The sequence below is a fragment of the Nannospalax galili genome, unplaced genomic scaffold (assembly GCF_000622305.1).
Source record: "Nannospalax galili isolate Female #2095 unplaced genomic scaffold, S.galili_v1.0 scaffold1359, whole genome shotgun sequence".
In the NCBI taxonomy this organism is placed as follows: Eukaryota; Metazoa; Chordata; class Mammalia; order Rodentia; family Spalacidae; genus Nannospalax; species Nannospalax galili.
In genome coordinates, this window is record NW_008342089.1 from 189,814 (window position 1) to 211,802 (window position 21,989).

The following is a 21,989-nucleotide window of genomic DNA, read 5'->3' on the forward strand; positions in this document are numbered from 1 at the left end:
ACCACCTCCCGCTCCCGGTTGGACTAGGTCTATCCAGAGGGCATCAGGGCTGGGATCCGGCCAATTTCTGGCACAGCCCCGCCCCGCAGGCCCTGCATCCAGGACTGGGCTGGGACCCAGGGTCTGAGCTGCAGCCTCTGAACATCCGGCTTGTCACGTGCCAAAGGTCTTGCAGCTGAAGACTCCAGCCCCTCATTCTCACACAGGGTCCTGGGGCTGAGATGACAGGACAAGAATGTGCTAACGAGGCAGGTCCTCTGCTGGTCCACACAGGTACCTGTGGACTTTGAGAGGGGACTAAGAACTGAGGAGAGGAGGGGAGAGGGAAGGGGATGAGAAGGGTGGTGCTGGGAGGGAAAGGAGGCGGGGCCAAGGAAAACACTGAGTGAGCCTGTCCCGCAACCTCTGAGCCACTGAGCTCCCTGCTGGCAGCATACACAGGCTGCACCATGAAGCTTGCCGTCTGGCCTTGGATCTTGATGCTGCTAGCGACAGTCCCCGGCCAAGGGCCCAGGCCCATAGCAGGTATGCGTCCCACCCTGCCCTTCTAACTCCCTATCTGTTCATCGGCCAGGCCCGGAGCAGACCCCCTCAGGGCTCAGCGTCTGTCCATCTGGCAGACCATCTGTGCCTATGCTAGGTGGTAGTAGGAAGAAATTCTGAGACTCCAAGATGGATGGAGAGGCCTCTGGCAGAGATGGGACCCTGCTCCTGTCACAGAGATGGGAGGGCTGAGTCAGGGCCACCCTGTACTTACTGGGTGCTGGAAGGCTACAGTTGCCTGGGAGGGAAGCAGGAGAGCTCAGAAGAGCCCTTGGCCTACACCTCAAGCCCCAGTAAGGGTTTAATTATATGGGCAACCCCCAGCCTCCTGTCCAACCTTAGGCAGAATTGCTGGTCCTTATCAGGATGCAGCTGAACCAAAAAAGTCTAGCAAGCAGCAAAGCTCCTGAGGCCTGGCCTGGCCTGGCCCTAGGCAGAGCTGGAAGTCACCAGCACACAGTTCCCTGCTTTACCCCACTTCCATTGCAGGGAAGTGTCACCACCCTCTTGCAACCTTTTTTTTTTTTTTTTTTTTTTCGGTCTTTTTGAGATAGGGTCTCCCTGTAGCCCCAGCTGGCCTGGACTCACTATGTAGACCAGGCTAGCCTTGATCTAACAGAGATCCACCTGTCTCTGCTTCCTTACCATACCCAGCGTTTATGTAACCCAGGCTTTTTTTTTCTTTTTTGGACTGGGTCTCCCTAGTACCAGCCTACCTAAAAGTCAGGATGTGGACCAGGTAGGCCTCTATCTCACAGAGACCCACCTACCTCTGCCTCCCAGAGACCTGGGATTAAAGGCATGTGCTACCACCACACCCAGACCTCCTGCTACTTTTTATCTCATGGCATCTTGAAACCTTTTCCCCACACCCCTTGAAGTCATCACAACCTTAGCCAATAAATATTTATTGCTGTTCTTGAGTGCAGGCACTGCACTTAGTGAAGTGGGGCTGGTGGCTCCAACCCAGGCCTGGCCCCTGATGGGCCTCCTTCAGCAAGGGGTTGAGAAAGGACCAGGTGGGAGGTGTGATCTGGCCTGGGTGATCCTCACCCCACCCCAGTCTCCACCTTACAGCTCTGGGTCTGAAATATAGCCCTGTCACCAGCCTCCATGGCCCACAGAGGAAGGCTTAGATATGATCCACAGTGGTGCACTTCTGACTACGCTCTACTAGAATCCTCACTGGAAATGTGCTTCCTGTCCCTTAAAAGAAAGGAGCACCCCTGGCTGCCTTCTCAGAGGGTGGTGTTCCCTACGATTCAATTGTTACCCCTAACAGAAAGAGCTAGGACAGGCTCAGCCTAGACACCATTCCCTCCTGGATCTTGAATGGGATTCTCAATAACCTGACCCCAGCCTATGCAAACAAGAAGAGTTCTTTTCCAGCAGTGAGAACTCCAGGATAGCCATTCCCTTATCCGTGCTAAGATGGACCCCAGCCCATGGCACCAGTGGCTTTCCCTTGTGTCATTTGGTACCAGAGCAATTCCTGGCCAGAATCTGCAGATGTTTCTCTCTTACGGACTCCAGGGAAAACAGGCCCTGTGTATGGAGTGGTTGGCCCAGTACATGTGGATGCCAGGGGCTCAGGACTTTCTTCTCCAGGTGCCCAGGGGAGCTGCTCTCTGCGCTGTGGGGAACAGGATGGACCCTGCTCCTGTCACCCAACCTGCTCGGGCCTCAGCACCTGTTGTAAAGACTTCCAGGAGTACTGCCTAGAGATTTCACCCTCTTCAGGCTCCATGATGGGTGGCAAGGACTTTGTGGTGCAGCATTTAAACTGGTTTCAACCCACGGATGGTGTCATTTGCAGGTGGGAAGACATGAGGGGCTGGGCTACCAGGGCTCCCACACTCTCAACCCCATGCAGAGGGAGCCCAGACCTACCAGGTGGGTAGGTGGAACCATGGGATCAAGGATAGGCAGGAGGGCACAGAAACAGCTGACTGACCCTGTCCCCCGAGGAGATCATGGTATGGGCCTTCAACACTCTCAGCTCACACTGGCCCAGCCTACCCTACCATCTCTGTCCCTCAGGTTTAAGGAGAGTGTCCAGACCCTTGGCTATGTTGACTCCTCTGGGCAGGTGCACTGTGTGTCTCCCTTGCTCTATGAGAGTGGCCGAATTCCTTTCACTGTCTCCATGGACAATGGCCGTTCCTTCTCTCGGTCAGGCACCTGGATAGCTGGTGAGCTCTCACCCTACCAAACTGGTTTAGGCTGTGAGCCCTAGATCCCAACCTCCGTGGGCTTAGTTTCCATCAGCAGCCTGAACCCGTGGAACTTTCCCTAGCACTAATCTATGTACACTGAGACCTGACCCAGTCTGTCTACCTGTCACTCTGACTGAACCAATCCCTTGGGCAGGGGTTCCTGCCACTCTAGTATCTGGACTAGTTGGGTCCCACAGGGAGTTGGAGCTGTGGGGTCCCCAGCAAGGTGGTTCAGACAAAGGCCTGGCCCCTGGTGGGCCTCCTTCAGCAAAGGGCTGGGGAAGGGCCAAGTGAGAGGTTTTTATCTTACCTGGGTCCTCAGCTCTACAGACCAGGCCACCAGCCCTCCTGGCCATGTTGTCCTTTCCTGCCATAAGGCCCTGAGGAAGGCCACCACCTAGCTACTTTCAGTGCTTTGTCTGACAGGTCCTCACAACCCTTAGATCCCCTATGTCTCTTTGTGTGCCACCTGGGCCCTAAGTCTTCACTCATCCCTCACTTACCCCCACAGCACACCCGTACAAAGTGTCAGAGTCTGAGAAGAGCCAGCTGGTGAATGAGACCCACTGGCAATATTACGGCACCTCAGACAGCATGGGGAACCTCAGCCTCACTTGGAACACCTCGGTGCTGCCTACACCAACTGTCACCATTGAGCTGTGGGGCTATGATGAGACAGGTAGGGCTTGCCAAAGGCTGGTGCAGGCATCAGGAACTTTGTGCTCCCAGAGATGAGAAAAGTCCCGGGCGTGTCGGGGAGGAGGGAAAGGGGAAGAGGATTTGTAGGCAGAAAAGTAAGAAAGGGGATTTCAGATTGGGGACTAAGGAGGGTCTCACGGCTTGAAGAAGGGAATGAGTATGCTGGTGGGCAGGGGCATGGTGGGCCCCATATCCAGTAGGTGTCTTAAATGCTGTAACCTTTGGACAGGTGGCATGTGCTAGGGACAGAAGAAGCCAGCTTTACCCCATCTTCTCTGAGCCTGGCATGCCCTTTTATAGGAACCACCTGGCTGTCCATTTGCCTTCTGTCTCCCATGCCTTCAGTGCCAGTGACTTGGGCAAGGGGTCTTTGTAGCGATCACCAAAATCTTCTGTCTCTCTCTCTAGGGGAGCCCTACTCTGAGAAGTGGACAGCAAAGTGGTCCTATCTGTATCCTTTGGCCACAAACATCCCCAACTCTGGCTTCTTCACTTTTACTCCAAAGCCTGCACCTCTTGCCTACCAGAGGTGGAAAGTGGGCGCTCTGAGGATCATTAGCAGCAAGAACTATGCAGGGGAGCAGTAAGGACAGAGGATGGGCTGGGCCATCTGCATGGAGACTGCAGAGCTTGCTGGGGAAGCCCTAGGGGTTGGGCGCTTGGCAGACAGCCCTTAGCTGATGCATCTTTACTGCCGCAGAGATGTACTGGCGCTCTGGACCAATGATCACGCACTGGCCTGGCACCTGGGTGATGATTTCCGAGCAGACTCTGTGACCTGGGCCCGAGCACAGTGTCTGGCCTGGGAGGCACAAGAAGATCAGTTGCCCAACTTCCTGACAGAGTTGCCTGACTGTCCCTGCACCCTGGCCCAGGCCCGGGCTGACTCTGGCCGCTTCTTCGTAAGCCCCTGAACTGATTAGGGCCCCAGAGATGGGGAGGAGGACAGGAAGGGTTAGACTCCCCAACTGTGGTAGCCACCAGGAGGTAGAGTGGAATCTTAAGGTCCGCTGGGGGTTGGTTCCTAGGGAGGGAAGGGATGCAGAGCCCCAGTGACAATCTCTGGCCACTCTACAGACTGACTATGGTTGTGATATTGAGCACGGCAGCGTTTGCACCTACCACCCAGGGGCTGTGCACTGTGTGCGCTCCGTGCAGGCCAGGTGAGCTACCGAACCAGGGACGGGGTCGGGCAGGGGTTGGGGTTAGCTGACAACAGTGGCTCTGACCTGCTCTTGCCCCCAGCCCCAGGTATGGCTCAGGCCAACAATGCTGCTACACAGAAGCAGGCACGCAGCTCCTGACTTCAGATTCGACAAGTGGCAGCACCCCTGACCGTGGCCATGACTGGGGTGCACCCCCATACCGCACCCCTCCCAGGGTACCCAGCATGTCCCACTGGCTTTATGACGTCATCAGCTTCTACTACTGTTGCCTCTGGGCACCTGAGTGCCACCGCTATATGAAGCGGCGGCCTTCCAGTGACTGCCGCAGCTACAAGCCCCCACGCCTGGGTGGGTGCCAGCTTGCATGCCTGCCCACAGAGAGAGGATCAGGCCAAGGTGGGAAAACCCAGGGAAAGTCACCTGACCATCCTCTCTCACCCCAGCTTCTGCCTTTGGGGATCCCCACTTTGTCACCTTTGATGGCACCAGCTTCTCATTCAGTGGGCATGGCGAGTATGTGCTGCTGGAGGCGTCACTGACTGACCTGAGGGTGCAGGGACGGGCCCAGCCTGGGACAATGCCCAATGGTGAGGCCGGACCCCCTATTCTCTGGAATGAAGCGCTACTGGGTCATCCAGGGTAGCGGGCAAGAGCTAAGAGGACTCCATTCTGCAACCCACTACCTAGGTACCCAGGCACATGGCACAGGGCTGACTGCGGTGGCTGTCCAAGAAGACACCTCAGATATACTAGAGGTGCGGTTAGCTGGCTGGCGTGGGGCCCTGGAAGTGTTGCTGAATCATGAAGCACTCAGCTTCACTGAGCAGAATTGGATGGACCTAAAGGGTGAGTGGCATGCATGGCCAAGCACAGTCAGCAGGTAGCCTGGGGGAAAGGCTGTGGGGATTGGGGGCGGGGGGCTTTATGCTGTCCCCAGGCCCTGACTATAGGTTAAGATGAGATCTGGGGCTCAAATACAAAGGCAAAGATTTCTCAGGGCTTGGAGAGGCCCATGCCAGCACGGCCAGTTGGGGGAATCTGGGCCCTGCTTGTAACTGTCCTGGGTCAAAGAATCAGGGATCCAGCCTAAGGCCTGCTCTCACACCTTCAGACACATGGGAATGCCTGCTACAACTACAGGGCCTGCTGAGACCCTGAGAGGCCAGGACTATGGGACAGTCCTCTGTATGACCCATAGGAGTCCAGAGGCCATCCCAATGGGACTCATTCCTATGCTATGGTCATTCCAAAAACTACTACAAGGACACTACAAGGACAGCAGCCCTGCAGATTTAAGGACACAGGACAGAAGTGGCAACCAGGAGCTACAGCACCTGACTTGCCACCAGGCTGTGGACCTAAGCAAATGAAATGACTCCTGGTTGCGATGGATGGGGACTTCATATACAAGGACCTTCAGGGACAGTGCAGGCAGGCCAGGCTAGTGTAGTCCCATCAAGGAATGACTCCCACATGCAGCCTCAGCTTTGGGAGAGTGGGAAGATCTTGGGGCCATCTAGGTGGGCTGGGAGCAGTAGCATGTCATAGATCAGTCTTAGGACATTTCCCTATTTCCCTACAGGTGCCCACCACCCCACCCTGGGACTTTGTCAAGGGCTGAGGGACAAAACACAGGGTGCAAGGGAGTAACTCTAGCTCATTCTGCCTGTGGCTAGGCATGTTCCTGTCAGTGGCCTCTGAGGATAAAGTGTCAATCATGCTGTCATCGGGGGCTGGCCTAGAGGTCAGTGTACAAGGCCCTTTCCTGAGTTTGGCCATCCTGCTACCTCAGAAGTTCCTGACCCACACCCACGGTCTTCTCGGGACACTCAATGATAACCCCTCTGACGACTTTACCCTGCGGAATGGGCAAGTCCTGCCTGTGAATGCCAGCGCTCAGCAGGTGTTCCAGTTTGGAGCCAATTGTGAGTGCTTGTGGAACAAGCAGGGCAGGGAGGGTGAACAGGGATCAGACAGGGTGAGGGTGGATCGAGGAGAGAATCTTGGCTGTGGCAGGGCTCTGTACCCACACAGGACTGACACCTGTCTCCCCAGGGACCGTGTACAACACCTCTTCTTTGTTCACATATGACTCTGAGTTTTTGCTCCACAACTACGTGAACCAACCCAAGCATGACCCCAACTTCAAGCCCCTCTTCCCCAATGAGATCACACTCAGCCCCAGCCAGTCAGAAGAAGTGACCAGACTATGTGAGGGTGACCCTTTCTGCATGCTCGATGTAATGAGCACAGGGAGCTTAAGTGTGGGCAATTCCACACGGTTTGCCCACCAACTGCACCAGGATCGCCTGAGGAACCTCCAGCCCGGTAAGGTTGGGGAAGCATGGTTAGTGCCTCCCAGACTGTCCAGCCTCATGGAGTGGCCAGTGACTCAAGCCTGTCCTCTGTGCTCTGCCCCCACTTCAGTGGTATCCTGTGGCTGGCTGTCCCCCCCTTCCAATGGACACAAGGAGGGCTTGAAGTACCTGGCGGGCTCTGTTATCCGCTTCGGCTGCAACAGTGGCTACAGCTTGGCCGGGGCAGAGATTAGCACCTGCCTGGCTGATGGCACCTGGTCTGCACCTACCCCAGAGTGCCAGTCAGGTGAGCACCTCCTCCCATAAGCCCTCTTGACTCTGCACGCCCACATGCCTTTGCCCTTACCACTCTCACTCCTGCCAGGACGGAACTACACTGTGTTGCTGAGCATCATCTTCGGAGGCCTGGCCATAGTGGCACTGGTCACTGTCATCTATGTGTTGCTGAGCCGCCACAGGAAAGGCAATGTGTGAGTCCCTACCCAGGGGAGAGCCCCACCCACGGACCCCCACCTCTGCCTCTCTTTAGCTTTCTTAGGACCTTGAAGCAGTTAGTGGGACCCCTGTGCTACTCCAAACCATATCTCTGTTGCAGAAGCGTGTGGCGTTCACAGCCTTGAGACAAGAGCATGCTTGGCCAGCATTGTGAGGCCATGTGAGGGCCAAGACCCAGGCAGCCTCCCAGGAGAAGCACATATAACATGCACCCTAGTCCTGTGAGTCCCACATCTGCACCTTCAACACTGTGGACTCCATACTGGTGCCTCATCAGTTACTTCTGACTAAGACATGATGCCAGATGTTTAACTCCCAAATCTCGCCCTCCCTCATGCCCGCCATCAATAATCTGTGCTCTGTTCATCTGTTACTTGTGGCTCTAATTCCCCAGACCTGAGGAGTGGTCTGCCTGGCCTGCTCTGGAACTGAAGTACCCATGTCCCAAGCCCTAATACTCTTACATTGGAAACTTCCATTCCAGTCTCTCACTCCCCAAAGTCTGATAGACAGAGGCTGATGCCTGGCCTCCTGTGAATGTCCCAGAGCTGAACTGTCTTGGTTGCCACACCACCACCCAACTTGAGAACCCAGCTGGACCCAGCCTGAGGGTGAGGAGAGGCCTTGTCTGAGCAGAGAGCAAATCCTTCAGCAGAGACAAGGCCACCCTTGCCACTCCAGACTTGTATTTCTACATCTTCTGGACCTGGCTCAGGAACACCCTTCCCTGCCTGTACAAGAAGAAAACAAGTTCACAATACCTCTTTCCTGGTGTGCCTGCTGCTCATGCCACATTACGCTTCTGGGATGTTCGACAGCTTCCCTATGAGGTCACCCACTAATAGCATCAGGCTCCAAGTCCTGCTTGCTTCCTCCACTCCCAGCTCACCTGGCATGGACCCCAGCTTTCCCAGGAGGAGATCAAGGATACTGATGGATAGAGCAGGAAGAGTGATGTTTGCAAAGGGCTTAACAGGGGTTGTCACTTTGGGTGCTCAGGAGAGAGACAGGTGCTATCTGACCACATCCCTGCAAACCAGGCGCCTGAGCATCACCATGATGGCGGTGGTTGCTATTGTCTGTGTTGCTACACTACAGGAAGGGTAACGTCCTACCCTGGTGTTCCCTGAGAAAAGATGCCAGCTGGCACCACCTGCCTGCACCCCCAGCCCTGCCCTCGGCACTGCCTTTAAGTGACAGATCTTTGGGGACAGTCACTGGTAGGGCCATGCCCAACTTCTCAGATGACCAGGACCCATGCTCCTCAGCACAGATGTCCAGAAGCTAGGTACAGACTAAGCCTCATGTTACTTGCCCTGCTCACCCTTACCTGCCCTCCTCTCGGCCTAGGCATTAAGGGAAAGCCAAGGAAGCACAGACTAGGAGCACCCGAAGGTCAAGCAGGGCCCAAAGACCTCCAAGGTGGGAAAGGCCACTGAATGAGGGATGTAAAGGGCCTAGGCAGAGTAGGGAAATGTCAGGTTTGCATCTTAGATCTCAGACCAAAAAAATGTGGCAGACCCATGGAGAACCTGGATGGGAAGTTCTTTAAGGCACTAGTGAATTTAGTGATCTGCAATTCCTGGAGCAGGCACACGAGGGTAGCAGAGGGCGGGAACAGCCCGTGCTGGCAGCTAGGGACGCTCCAAGTCCTAGGTGGCTGGGAAGGACAGTCAGCCCCTGTAGCTTGGTCACACTCAAGGCCAAGGCCCCTGCACATTCTATACCCTATATCCCTTTACCTGAGAGGACCGTTTGGACACTGTCCAGTCTCAGGAGTCTCAGAAAGCTTGTACCTGTTATCCAGCTGGCACCGGCTGAGGAGCCTAGCCCTACAGCCTTGCTCTTGGCCAAAAGTCCTGGCCAGACTTGGAAGAGCTGAGTGGCAGTGGAAGGTTCCATTTGAGGGTGTTCTGGAGGAACTGTATGATGGGGTGACCAGCATGATGTGGGTTAGTGGCTGGGAGCTGGAGATCCGGGAAGATGGAGAGCCTAGAAGTCTAGAGAGGGTAACCTTGTGGGTCTGTCTTCCCATCTCCACCTCCTTCATTGGGTTTGCAGGTCAGGATAGGGTGGGGCTGAGGACTCTGCCTTGGCTACTGGGCTGGTACTTTCCTCTCTGCAGATGAGGTAAAGTAGGGCTCGCCTCCCACTGCCTGAGTTCCCACAGGGTCTCTGAGCCAAGCTAAACCAGGCCAACCACTTAGTGGGGAGGTTAGCTTCTTGGTCAAGGCCAGGATACATGGGAATGGGGAGGTAGGGGGAGCGGGTCCCAGGAGGGTAGGAACAGCTACATGCCTCTGCAGGTCTAGCCCAATGTCTAGGCAATATCCACACCAAGATCACAAGGTTGTAAGTTGGGTATAGCAATATACTTGTAGTCCTAGCTACTCAAGAAGCTAAAGCACGAGGATTGCTTGAGCTCTGAGTTTGGGGCCAGCCTGTGCACCATGAATGAGGTCCCATCTCTTGAAAAAAGATAAGTTGGATCCTCAGAACTGGCCAGGGGTCATTCGGGTAACAAGAATAGCCTGAGCAAAGGCTCACAGGGAGAAATGGGTAGTCAAAGTCCTGTCTGAGGAACAGTGAGGGTATGTGGGGGACCAGCCAAGGTGGCTCTCTTGCCAGGACCAAAGTATTGAGACTTCATCCTGAGTAAACCATGCCTACTTCAGGCTTTCCCACTGCAACCCGTCTCCAGGATGGGCCCTGAATCTGCCCAGATACATCTCAAGAAAGAGGTGCCTGACCCCAAACAGCTGATATTCTTAGTGCCAGGGACAAGCCAGACTGGGAAGCCCCACCACCTGACAGGGACTTTCCCAGGGGTCTAGAGAAGACAGGTGCTGCTGGGCCTGTGTGAAGGTAGAAAGTACCATGGCAGACACGGACCCTCTGGAGACCTTAGCCTTGGAGAGGTGTCTATCAAACAGCAGCCCGAAGGCTTGCAAGAGGGCATAAACACTGCAAGTTTATGGACAGCCTACCTCAGGCTAGAGTGATAGAATAGCCAAATACCGGAACCCAGTGGACTGCTCTCCAGGGCTTGTACCCATAGACGAGGGTAAAACAGTAATCCAGGGACTTGGAAAGAGATGATGGGAGAATCAGGATCCAACAGGAGCCAGTGAAGCACCCACAAGATCCTACCGCCACCGCTGGGCAGAGGGATAAAGGAAATGTGTGCCCCTGGGGCCCAGGTCCCCATGGAAGCCAGAATTGCGCAGGCCTTGTAGGTCTGCCCAGGGAGAGTAACAGACCCAAAGTGCCACTGCAGACTCTGGCCACTGAAGCAGAGGGAAGTACTTACTTCTGTTCTCCAGCCTCCCACTAGAGCCTCTTTCTGGATGAGAACAGTTGGGAGGAGACACAATGGAGAACCATGGGACCCCCTCCCCTTCTGTCAGGATGATTCCCTCAGAAAGCCCCGAGTGACTGAGGGTCACTTGGAGGCCAGACTTCTACTAGACTTGCTAGAGAGCCCCTGTCCTCACGTCTATTGCTATCTGGGGACAAGTAGATCTCAGCACATGTGGGTCTAGGAAGTCAGAAGTTGGAGGTGCCTGGCTCCAGCTTAGTTTCTGAGAATGAACATCAGTTAGGAAAGAGAGGCTGACCAGATGCCTGCTCATATCTCAGCAACCTGCACCTGCAGACCCACTTCCAGCCATGCGCTATGCCACATTTCCCAGTATCCCTTGTAGCTGGGGTGGTTACATGGCTACATTTGCTGGGCAGGCCTTGTGAACTGAGGATTGAGGAGATATTGCCAATCCAAGTTCATAAAATCCCTTCAATACACCTGCAAGCTCTTGTCTGTTCTCCTGCCACTCCAAGGATAACTTTGGAAGCTATGCCAATCTGGGTCGCTGTTAGATTCCAGCATGGGACACCCCTCCACCACCACCTCATGTTCAATCATCCTGTAGTGCTCTGAGAGCAAGAAATAAACTTCTTTTTGATTCACTCTTGATATGTTTGGGGCAAATATTTGGGTTTTTTTTTTTTTTTTGATCTCTACATAGTGAGTTCCAGGTCAACTGGGGCTGCAAGGGGACCCTGTCTCAAAAAGCCAAAAAAAAAAAAAAAAAAGATCCACGTTCAAGAGATCTGGGTTAAGAGCACTGTCTCTTCTTGCAGAGGATCCAGGTTCAATTCCCAGCATCTACATGGCAGCTAACAACAATCTGTAACTCCCGTTCCATCTCAGAAACGTCTCTATTCGAAAGTCATAACGACAATCTCTTTTCCTATTCCTCTTATTGTTTAATAATTAGTCTTGCAAACCATCCGGGATAAATTTTTTGTGCAGGGTATGAGGTAGAGGGGGGAGTCAAACAGTTTCTGTGAACATACAAATAACTCAGCAGCACTTAAGAAACGCTGTCCCTCTCCACTTTGCTGTACGCCCCCGTCAGATCTGGTCACTCTGTTCTGTTCCATTGGCTAATCTTCATCTTTATACCAATACCAAATCCACTTAATTGCCATACCTTCCTTCTCGGTATCTGCTACAGCAGTTCCCCCTTATCTGTGCTTTTTACTTTTTTTTTTTTTGGTATTAGGACTTGAATTCAGGACCTTGGCCACCCTATGCAAGCACTACACCACAGAGCTGCACCCCAAGCCCCACATGTTCTCCTTTCTGAGCCTTCTGCCTCCATGTTTTCTTATCACATTAATTAGGATTTCACCTATACACCTGAAAGTCATGTTGAAGATGACTGATTTTTTTTTTTTTTTTGGTCTTTTTGAGACAGGGTCTCCCTGCAGCCCCAGCTGTCCTGGAATTCACTATGTAGACCTGGCTGGCCTGGAATTCACTATGTAGACCAGGCTGGCCTTGAACTCACAGAGATCCGCCTGCCTCTGCCTCCCGAGTGCTGGGATTAAAGGCGTGCACCACCACGCCTGGTAAGATGACTGATTTTTATCTTGATCCTGATATCCAAAGGAAGGCTTTTACAGTTTGGGGGTTTTTTGTTTTGCTTTTGTTTTTTGTTTTGTTGTTGTCGCTGTTTTGTCTTTGCTTATTTTTAACCAGGGTCTCACTGCATAGTACTGGCTGGCCTTGAACTCACAGAGATCCGCCTGCCTCCCGAGTGTAACTGACTTTTATGGCTTGCCATTCATTAAGCATGATGCTTTTCTTAGTTTATTTGGGAGAGTGTGTTTGAGAAGTGATGCATAATTTTTAATGTCAAAATGTTTAATAAGGGCTGGAGAGATGGTTCAGTGGTTAAAAGCACCGGCTGCTCTGACAGAGGACCCAGGTTTGGTTCCCAGCACCTACCTACACGGTGGCTAACAACCTTCCTTAACTCCAGTTCCAGGGGATTCAACCTCTCTTCTGACTTCTGTGGGCTCTGCACGACATGAGTGTACTTACACATATGCAGGCATAACACTCATACACACAAAATAAAAATAATAAATAAAATATTTTTTAAAAACTGTGGTAGAGGGTGGGAAGGATAATTAAAAATGTTTACTTGACATTGTCTTGTCAAATAATTATCTATACTGTGGAAGTTTAAGCCACATCTTATCAGATTAAGAAAGTTTTCTTCCATTACTGTTTGCTGACAGTTTTTATTATGAGTGAATGTTGTCAGATTTTATCAGATGTGTTTCTACCTCTATTGAGATGGCCAGTTTGCTTTCTCTTTTTATTCTGTTAGTGTGGAGAATTGCATTGCTTGTTTTCCTAACATTCAACCCATCTTTACATTCTTGGAACAAGCTCCAGTTAGTGGTAAGGATCTTTTCCCTGTCCCTAGATTTGGTTTTCTCAGGTTTGTCTGGGAGTATTACATCTCTGATTTGAAATCACCTTGGCTTTCCCATCTTAAAATGTATCAGATTTTGTTCTCAAAGTTACGCTAGCCTCATTAAAGACCTTGGGCAATGCTTCCTCTTTCTTTTCTCTGAAACAGTCTTCTGTAATTTTCTCCTGATGTGTTTGCAAGAACTCACTGGAGGAGCCTTGTGGGCCTGGAGTTGTTTATTTTGTCCTTCCCGGAACTTGCTGTTTTAATTGGCACTGATTATTTATGAGTGAGGTTGAGTAATGTCTCTCAAGTTATTTTGTAAGGGCCATTGAAGTGCTCTGGACAAATGCATCATGTCCCTGTGAACATTTCTAATGGTCAAGTGAGTCATGTTCCTGCAAGGAGGTCTAATGGAGTTTTGTCTTTAGTTACAAATACTTAAGTATTTGGGGCTGGAGAGATGGCTCAGCAGTTAAGAACACTGGTTGTTCTTGCAGAAGACCTGGGTTCGAATCCCAGCACCCGCATGGCAGCTAACAACTGTCCGTAACTCCCATTCCAGGGGCTCCAACAGCCTCTCTGTCCTTCGCAGGCATTGCACGACACGGGTGCACTTACCTACATGCAGGCATAACACTCATACACATAAAAAAAGAATATGTAAGTATTTAAATATTAAAGAAACTGGCTTCACATCATATTATGGTTGAAATTTTTTCTAAGTTTTTCATAGTTTGCTTAAGGCATTTTTTTCCACATTAACTTAAAAAATTTAAATAAAAAATTAATTTTAATCAGTTTTCTTATTCTAGGCATATAATTATCTAAGATAGTTTGGGGGGGCTTTGTTGTTTGGGGAGGGTTTGTTGTGTTTTGGGGGGTATTTCTTGTGGTTTTTTTTTGAGGCAGGGTCTCATTGTCCAGTCCTGACTGGCCTGGTACGCTATGTAGACCAGGCTGACCTTGAATTCATAGAGATCCACCTACCTCTGCCTTCTGAGTGGTGAGGTATCAGTACACCCAGCAATAATTTTATTTTTTCCTTTTTGTTTTAGTCTGTGTGTGTGGCTTCACTTTTAGATTTTAAATTGTCTTCTTTATTGACATATATTAATTATACAAATTAAAGGATTTGATTACAAGGGTTTAGTTTTTTTATTTTTCATTAAATTTTATTTATTTGGAGCAGGGGGTATGCCATGATGTGCATGTTGTTAGAAATATGTTCAAGATCATAAAGGAAGAGCCCATATCACTCCAATTAAAGCATCTTCACAAGGCAAACCTTTACTCCTTTAAAAAAATTTTTTTTAATTTTATGTGTTTGAATGTATTGCTTGCATGTATGTAAGTGTGTCTGTGAAGGCATTTCCAGAGATTAGCTGAAGGGAAAAAAAATTGTCCTGGATATGGGTCCCTCCATCAGGGATCATTGTAAATTAGGTAAAAAAGGAAAGACAGAAAGCCAGCTGAGCACTATGATCTTCTTCCTGTGCTTCCTGGTCCACTCAGACATGAGTGGTAGGTAGCCTCACACTCTTGCCACCACAGCTGAGAGTGCTCCTCTTACTGTATATTCTTTCTTTTTAAAATATTTTTTTATTTTATGTCTATGAGTGTTACATCTGCATGATATAAATGCACCTGTGTTGTGCAGTGCCCAAAGAAGTCAAAAGAGGGAGTCGTATTCCCTGGAACTAGAGTTATGGATGGTTGTTGGCCATGATGTGGATGCTGGGAATTGAACCCAAGTCCTCTGCAAGAGCAGCCAGTGCTCTTAACCCCTAAGCTACCTCTCCAGTCCCCAGACCTTTACTGCTGATCAGAAGGGTACACTACTCACAACAGAGAGCTGGAGAAGCAAGCACACAGAATAGGGGACATGACAAGATTTTACCCTAACCCTAACACGATAGTACTGTGTCTTTTCCCCCATTGACTGGGGTCCGATCTCAGTGTCTTTCCCAGTTGGTTAAGATCCATGCAAAGGAAGAAAAGGGGAATGGGGCGTTTGACCAAAGAGGGGGAAGGGCTCAGCCTTACCCCCACTCCCAGGCCAGCAATTCTTAGAATGCACCAGGACTCTTCCTTCTTTGGTAACCAAAAATTTGATAGGATAGGTGTTAAGGTGATTAGTAGATTCTTCCCTTGTCATAACTCAAGAGTTTTTGTAGGGTAGGGAGGAAGTGAACATTAGAATTCCTTGTGAAACATCTTAATAGTGTTTGAAAGAAAAGACTCATATTTGATGTTTCTTACAGTGTTGGGGTCAGAGAACTTATGGTAGTCAGTTCTCCCCTTCCACCATGTGAGTCCTGGGAATTGAACTCTGGTTGTCGGTCTTGGTGGCAAGCTCTTTTTACCCACTGAGCCATCTCATTGGCCCTGGTTGTTTTTTGGGGGGGAAGGGGTGAGGGGTTATTTGTTTCATTGTTGTTATTTTGTTTTCTATTCTTTCTTTCTGAGTACTAAGGGTAGAACCTGGGGCTTTCACTTATACTAGGTGAGTACTGTACCACCAAACTACACCCAGCCCTCATATTTTATTCTTTTTTGTTTTTTCCTGGCTTTTGAATCAGGATTCTACTTGGCCCTACCAGGCCTGGCACTTGCTATGTAGCCCAGGCTGGCCTTGAACTTTTAGCAGTCCTCCTGTTTCAGGCTCCTTAGTGCTAGGATTACAGTTATGTGATACCACACCCAGGTTTATTTTTTTTTTAATTGCATGTATTTATTTTTGTGTTTGTGGCAGGGATGGGGGGGGCGTAGGGGTGGTGGCTACCTTCATGTGAAGTCAGAGGACAACTTTCTAAGTTCTCTCCTTCTACCTTGTAGGTCCTAGAGATGAAACTCAGGCCCCAGGCTTGACTTGACAAGTGCCTTTACCCACTCATCCATCGCTTCAGCTGTTATGTTTTATTATTAGCTCTTTGGTCCAGCTGGAATTTATTTTAATGTAAGGCAAAAGTGAAGGCGGGTAGAGAGATCAAAGGAAGGAAGGAAAGAAGGAAAAAAGAAAAAAGAAAAGAAAGGTTGGTAGAAACGAGGGAGGGAGGGAGTAAATAAAGGAAGAATAGGTCTACTGTTTTCCCAGCTTGATAACCACTTGTCCATCCATGCCAACTGTTAACAAGTCACCTCTTTCCTACAGCTCCGAAGGACACTTTTAGCATAGACAACACCCCCACTCCCATTTTATTTCATATTTCTGGGCTATTCTTTTTATTTTTGGATAGCAAATTTGCTTTCTCTCTTTTATTTCTTTTCTTTTTAAAAAAATTTTATTTATTGTTTTATTTTATGTGTATGAGTGTTATACCTGCATGTATGTAAGTGCACCCATGTTGTACAATGCTCATGGAGGTGAGAGGAGGGTGTTGGATCCCCTGGAACTGGAGTTACAGATGGTTGTTAGCTGCCATGTGGGTGCTGGGAATCAAACCCAGGTCCTCTGCAAGAGCAGCCAGTGCTCTTAACCACTGAGCCATCTTTCCCAACCCTGTCTCTCTGTTATTTATGTTTATGTTATGTAGTCTTTTATGGTGTGTGTGTGTGTGTGTGTGTGTGTGTGTGTGTGTGTCTGTCTGTCTGTCTGTCTGTCTATTTAGTTACTTCGTCTTTTTGCGGGGGGTGAGACAGGATCTTTCAATGAAGGGAAAGCTGGCTTTCTCAAATTCATGACCCTTCTGCCTCTGGTTCCTGAGTGCTGGGATTATAGGAATGTGTTATCACAGCTAACCTTTCTTCCCCCCATAAAGCCATCAGTACTCAGTCATGAGAGGTCAATCTTGATGACTTCATCAAATCTTAATCTCTTCCCAAAGGCCAACCTCTAAATACCATAGAGGGATGAATCTTCCCTCCCCTTAATACTTCACAATGAGGATCAAACCACAACATAAGTTTCAGAGAGAATGAACTATACTTAAACCATAATAGATGGGTTTGCATTGTGTGACTTCCTGAGAAGGCATGAACAAATGTCTGCTCATCCCAGATACAGCACTAATGGTGGAAATGATTCCACCCAAGCCTAGCTTAGTGAACCAATACTTACAGGAGTACGGGTGAGGGGGTACTTACAGAGGCATGGGTGACTCAAAGGCAGCTAACATAACCAAAAAACCCCACCTGAGTATGGGTGATGACTCATCCAGCTGCATCTAGCTGTTGAAATATATTAATATTTCTCCAAGGACTTCCATCCAGCTGGCCAAGGTAGGTTTGTCTTAGATATGTTACTTTAATTAGTCATTCTTTCTACCAATCCTACTGCCTGAGGGTTGTAGGACTGATGAATTCTGGACAATGTGCCCTGTGAAATGGGTGTCCAGTCACTGTCAATCAAGCATGGGTACATATACACTTCTCAAGACCTTTGATAGTGGAGATCTTATTATCTCTGTTGCTAGGGAAACCTTAGATAAGGCCAGTATCAATGTCCACACAGATTGCTACATATTTATGTCCTTTATTTACTACTTGGGAGTGAGCCAATGTAACCAGTCTGCCAGTCATGGCCTGGAAGATCTGTTCCTGTGTCAGTCAAGCAATGGGGCTAGAGGTGGAAGAACACCTGGCCCTGAGTTGTGGCTTCCAGCAAGTCACTATACCTGGTGTACGGTTAATTCAGGTGCACCACATGCAACATGCAGTTAACTATGGCCCTGGTCTTGTAGCCATTCCCATACTTGTTGCCAAGTCAGGGCTCTCTGGAAAGGCCTTTGTAGTTAAACCACTGTCTACTTGCCACTGTGCCATCTACAATGTGGGGCCTCAGGACACTGCAGAGGTTGCCGTTCATGTGTTACTACCAGCCATACAACCTATAGAGCTGCACAGGGGTCGCTCTGGTTTCCTTGGTCTCAGACCAGATGGTGTAAGTTGCAGGCTGTACTGCAGCCACAGTCCAGACACTTGAGTTCCCCTGCTGGACCCCTGTGTACTCTAACATCTTCATGGATGGGCCTCTTCATTTGCACTTGTGAGATCATAGGCACTTGGTAGCCACCTTGGTGGAGGCTTTTATAGGTAACCAAGCTTAATGCTGTCCACAACTCAGGAGTCAGAGAGCTCTTGAAGAAGACACTGTGGTAATACATGTGCCTCTTAGAGCAGGGGACTGCACTGTAGTGGACTGGGGCAGATGAAATAAAGCCATCTGTCCTGGTTTGTTTCTCCGTTGCTGTAACAAAAATACTCTGACCACTACCAACTTGGGGAGGAAAGGATTTATTCAGCTTACGTCTCCTGGGTCACAGTTCATCAGGGAGCCCAAGTTAGGAACTCAGGGCAAGAACTGGAGCTCAGGCCATGGAGGAACACTACGTACTGGCTTGCTCCCCTGGCCCATGCTCAACCTGCTTTCTTATACAACATAGGCCCACCTGCCCAGGGGTGGCACCACCCACAGTGGGCTGGACCCTCCCACATCACTTAACAGTCAAGAAAATTCCTCCACAGACACGGCCACAGGCCGGTCCTGTGGAGGCAATTCCCCAGTTGAGGCTCCCTCAACCAAGGTGTGTTAAGTTGACACTAAAGCTATCCAGCACACCATCCATCCACACTACAGGTAGGCTACTTCATGCTATGATCAGTGCAGTCCTGGTCAGTGGTTCTACTTCTAGCAGGATATGGCACCCTGCCCTCAGCACTGCTGTTCTAAGGAACTAGCCTGGGTTAGCTCCTTTAGAGATAGAAGCAAAGACCTGGAGGTTCCTTTTGTGGTTGTCATTTCCAGAGAGCCCAGCTCATGCTGTCCCTGTTTGCTTCCCTGTTGCTGTGATAAAACACTGACCAGAAGCAACTTAGGGAGGAAAGGGTTTATTTGGCTTATAGGTTACACAGTCCACCATCAAGGGAAGCCAGGACAGGAGGTCCTGGAGGAGGAACTAAAGCAGAGATCATAGGGGGATGCTGCTGACTGCCTGCTTCCCTGCTCGAAGTACCTTTCTTTTTAATTAATTAATTAATTAATTAACTTATTTATTTATTTATTTGGTCTTATTTGAGACAGGGTGTCCCTGCAGCCCCAGCTGACCTGGAACATGCTGTGTAGACAAGGCTGGCCTTGATCTCATAGATATCGGCCTGCCTCTGCCTTCTGAGTGCTGGGATTAAAGGTGTGCACCACCACACCTGGCCCTAATTTTTTCTTTATGTATATGAGTGTTCTGCCTACATGTGTATAAGTGCACTGTGTGCATCCAATGCCTGCAGTGGCCAAAAGAGGGTATTGGATCAGCCCCTGCTGTCCTGGAACTCACTATGTTGACCAGGCTAGCCTCCAACTCACAGAGATCTGCCTGCCTCTGCCTCCCAAGTGCTGGGATTAAAGGCATGGGCCACCATCCCCAGCTTTTTAAAATTTTATGTGCATAAGTATTTTGCCTACATGGATGTTAAGTGCACCCATGCATGTGATGCCTGTGGAGGCCAGAAGAGGGTGTCGGATCCTCTGGAATTGGAGTTATGGATGGTTGTGAACTGTCATGTGAGTGCTAGGAACCAAACCTGGGTCTTCTGTCAGAGCAGCCAGTTCTCTTAACCACTGAGCCTTCTCTCCAGCCCCTCAGCTACCACTCTTATACAGCAAGGCACGAACTGCAGGCCTGCTCAAGGATGACATTTCTTCCCACAGTGGTCTGGGCCCTCCTGCATCAATTAGCAATTAAGAAAGTACTTCACAGACATGGCCACAGGCCAGGCCAAGGGAGGGAATTCCTCAGCTGAAGTTCCTTCTTCCAGGTATCACTAGTTTGTGTCAAGCTGACAAAAACTGACCAGCACACTTTCCATCTACTGTGCAGCTGATACCAGTATCAACATGCTTCGTAGAGGGTGCCTTGCAGTCAAATTTTGCTTTTTCAAGTGCTTGCTGTTGAGGAATATCCCAGTCCTATGTCTCTCTCTTCCCTTTGATTTTGTTTATTTGTTGTGGTGCTGGAGAACCCAAAGCCACCGAGCTACAGCTCCACCCATGTGACTCCCTTCCTAAGGACACGGTGGGCATAAACACTGAGCTAGATGAAAAATGAAGGCCATCAACCACAGTCCAGGATCCCTACAAAAGCTTGCACATCCTTCACCACTAGGGAAGTAGAAGATTTGTACTTCATCTCTTACCATGTCTGGAATCAAGCAGGTTCCAGAATGGAACACCCCTGGGGGCTGTAGAGGGGGCACAAGGGTACATCCCATCCCTCACGCACAGAGGCTTGCAGGTGCTCTACTGCATCCTATAAGAGAATACAATCTTCACCACTTAGTACGCTGTCATGGATACAATAGAACCAAACACTATCAGCAGGGACTGTCTACTGGCTTTCTTCCCAAGTGAGGAAAAGGCAGTTTTGGGAACCCAGTTTCAAAGGAATGCTGAGCAGACATTAGCTAAGCACAGAACAGCATGTGTGGAGCCAAGAGTGGGTGTGATTTTTATGCCCCACCCCCCAGCTCTTAGGCACCGTGTCACAGATAAGAGGCATCACCTTGTCTAATGCCCTATAATTTGCACTCATTCTCCAAGTTTTCCTGTCTGACTTTTTCTTTTTTAAAGTATTTTACTTACTATTTTACGTATATGAGTGTATTGCCTACATGTGTGTAAGTTCAGCTGTATCATACAGTGCCCACGGAGGTCAGAAGAGGGTGTTGGATCCCCTGGAACTGGAGTTACAAACCTTTGTTAGCTGCTGTACGGGTGCTGGGACTCGAACCTGGATCTTCTGCAAAAACAGCCAATGCCCTTAATCACTGAGCGATCGCTCCAGCCCCTATCTGGTTTTTTCTCTTACTCATCAAAGTCATAGAAGTTGCTGTGAGCAGGTTACAAAACTAACCTTGTCTAATTCTGTTTTCTTTCTTTTCTTTTTCTTTTCTTTTTTTTCTAATTCTATTTTCTCCCAGCTCGACATGTCCACCACCACGTAGATTGAACTGCTGATGTTACAGAACCTCTTCCTTTGCCAGGCCTCTCTCATGTCTGAGATGAGCCCATCTGTAAGTGGACAGTTTCCCTGGGTCTAGTAGGCATGATGCAGGCAATGAACGGCCTCAGGGCCAGAAGAATGACACTGTTGTTCATCTTTTCAGCTTATTCCCCATCACAGAAATGCCCCCTCTTCCTGTGTTCTATAGTTCCATTATCCAGGCAGTCAGCTGTCACAGGGCAGTTGTTTAAAAGGTTTTCCAAGATGCATTTCTACAGCACTATAGTGTTACACATGCCTTGGATGGTAGGCCCCTCTCTCATACCTATTCTGGGCCTTTACATTGTAATGTCTACAGAGGGAAAAGGCAAAGCTCATGAGTGGGTCTCCAATTTCTAGAGCTCCAATCTCAGTTTCTCCCTCACTCCCATTCTCCCAGGGAGTTCAGTTCTTTTTAAAATTTTTATTATTTTTATTTTGTGTATGAGTGTATCGCCTGCATGTATGTAAGTGCGCCCATGTCCCTGTGTAATGCAATGCTCATGAAGATCAGAAGAGAGAATCTAATTCCCCTAGAACTGGAGTTAGGGATGGTTGTTAGCTACCATGTGGGTGCTGGGATTCGAACCTGGGTCCTCTGCAAGAGCAGCCAGTGCTCTTAATCACTGAGCCATCTCTCTAGCCACCCCCAAGTTCAGTTCTTCTTATCCTATTCTGGAAACAAGATTATAGCTCATACCTGTTTCCTGTTCCAGTCTGTCCGTCTGTCCAACTGCATAAAGTGATAAGCTAAGGGTTCTAACTTAGCACCTCCATTTTCCACTTTCTCAGCAGGTTAGAATCTAAG

The 21,989-nt window shown here is 49.6% G+C and overlaps 1 protein-coding gene across 2 annotated transcripts; it reads left to right on the forward strand.

Moving 5' to 3' along the window:
- The first annotated feature begins 203 nt into the window (after window positions 1-203).
- On the forward strand, window positions 204-11,392 carry Susd2 (sushi domain containing 2). 2 transcript variants are annotated; one of them, XM_017799314.2, is made up of 15 exons: window positions 204-525; window positions 2,152-2,359; window positions 2,584-2,735; window positions 3,271-3,438; window positions 3,867-3,909; window positions 4,159-4,360; window positions 4,536-4,621; window positions 4,704-4,972; window positions 5,068-5,211; window positions 5,312-5,470; window positions 6,301-6,549; window positions 6,680-6,952; window positions 7,052-7,228; window positions 7,307-7,412; window positions 7,538-11,392. In XM_017799314.2, the coding sequence occupies exons 1-15, from the start codon at window positions 450-452 to the stop codon at window positions 7,560-7,562; spliced, it is 2,337 nt and encodes a 778-aa protein (XP_017654803.1). In that variant the 5' UTR covers window positions 204-449; the 3' UTR covers window positions 7,563-11,392. The 2 variants fall into 2 exon arrangements, with proteins under 2 accessions (XP_017654803.1, XP_008836099.1); XM_008837877.3 differs by having other exon boundaries at window positions 205-525; window positions 3,867-4,041.
- The last annotated feature ends 10,597 nt before the right edge of the window (window positions 11,393-21,989 follow it).

Coding starts and splice junctions, on each gene's coding strand:
- Susd2 (XM_008837877.3), top strand. CDS start 450: ATGAAGCTTGCCGTCTGGCCTTGGATCTTGATGCTGCTAGCGACAGTC. Junction 2,360..2,583: donor ACGGATGGTGTCATTTGCAG/GTGGGAAGACAT, acceptor TCTGTCCCTCAG/GTTTAAGGAGAGTGTCCAGA. Junction 7,413..7,537: donor CGCCACAGGAAAGGCAATGT/GTGAGTCCCTAC, acceptor TCTCTGTTGCAG/AAGCGTGTGGCGTTCACAGC.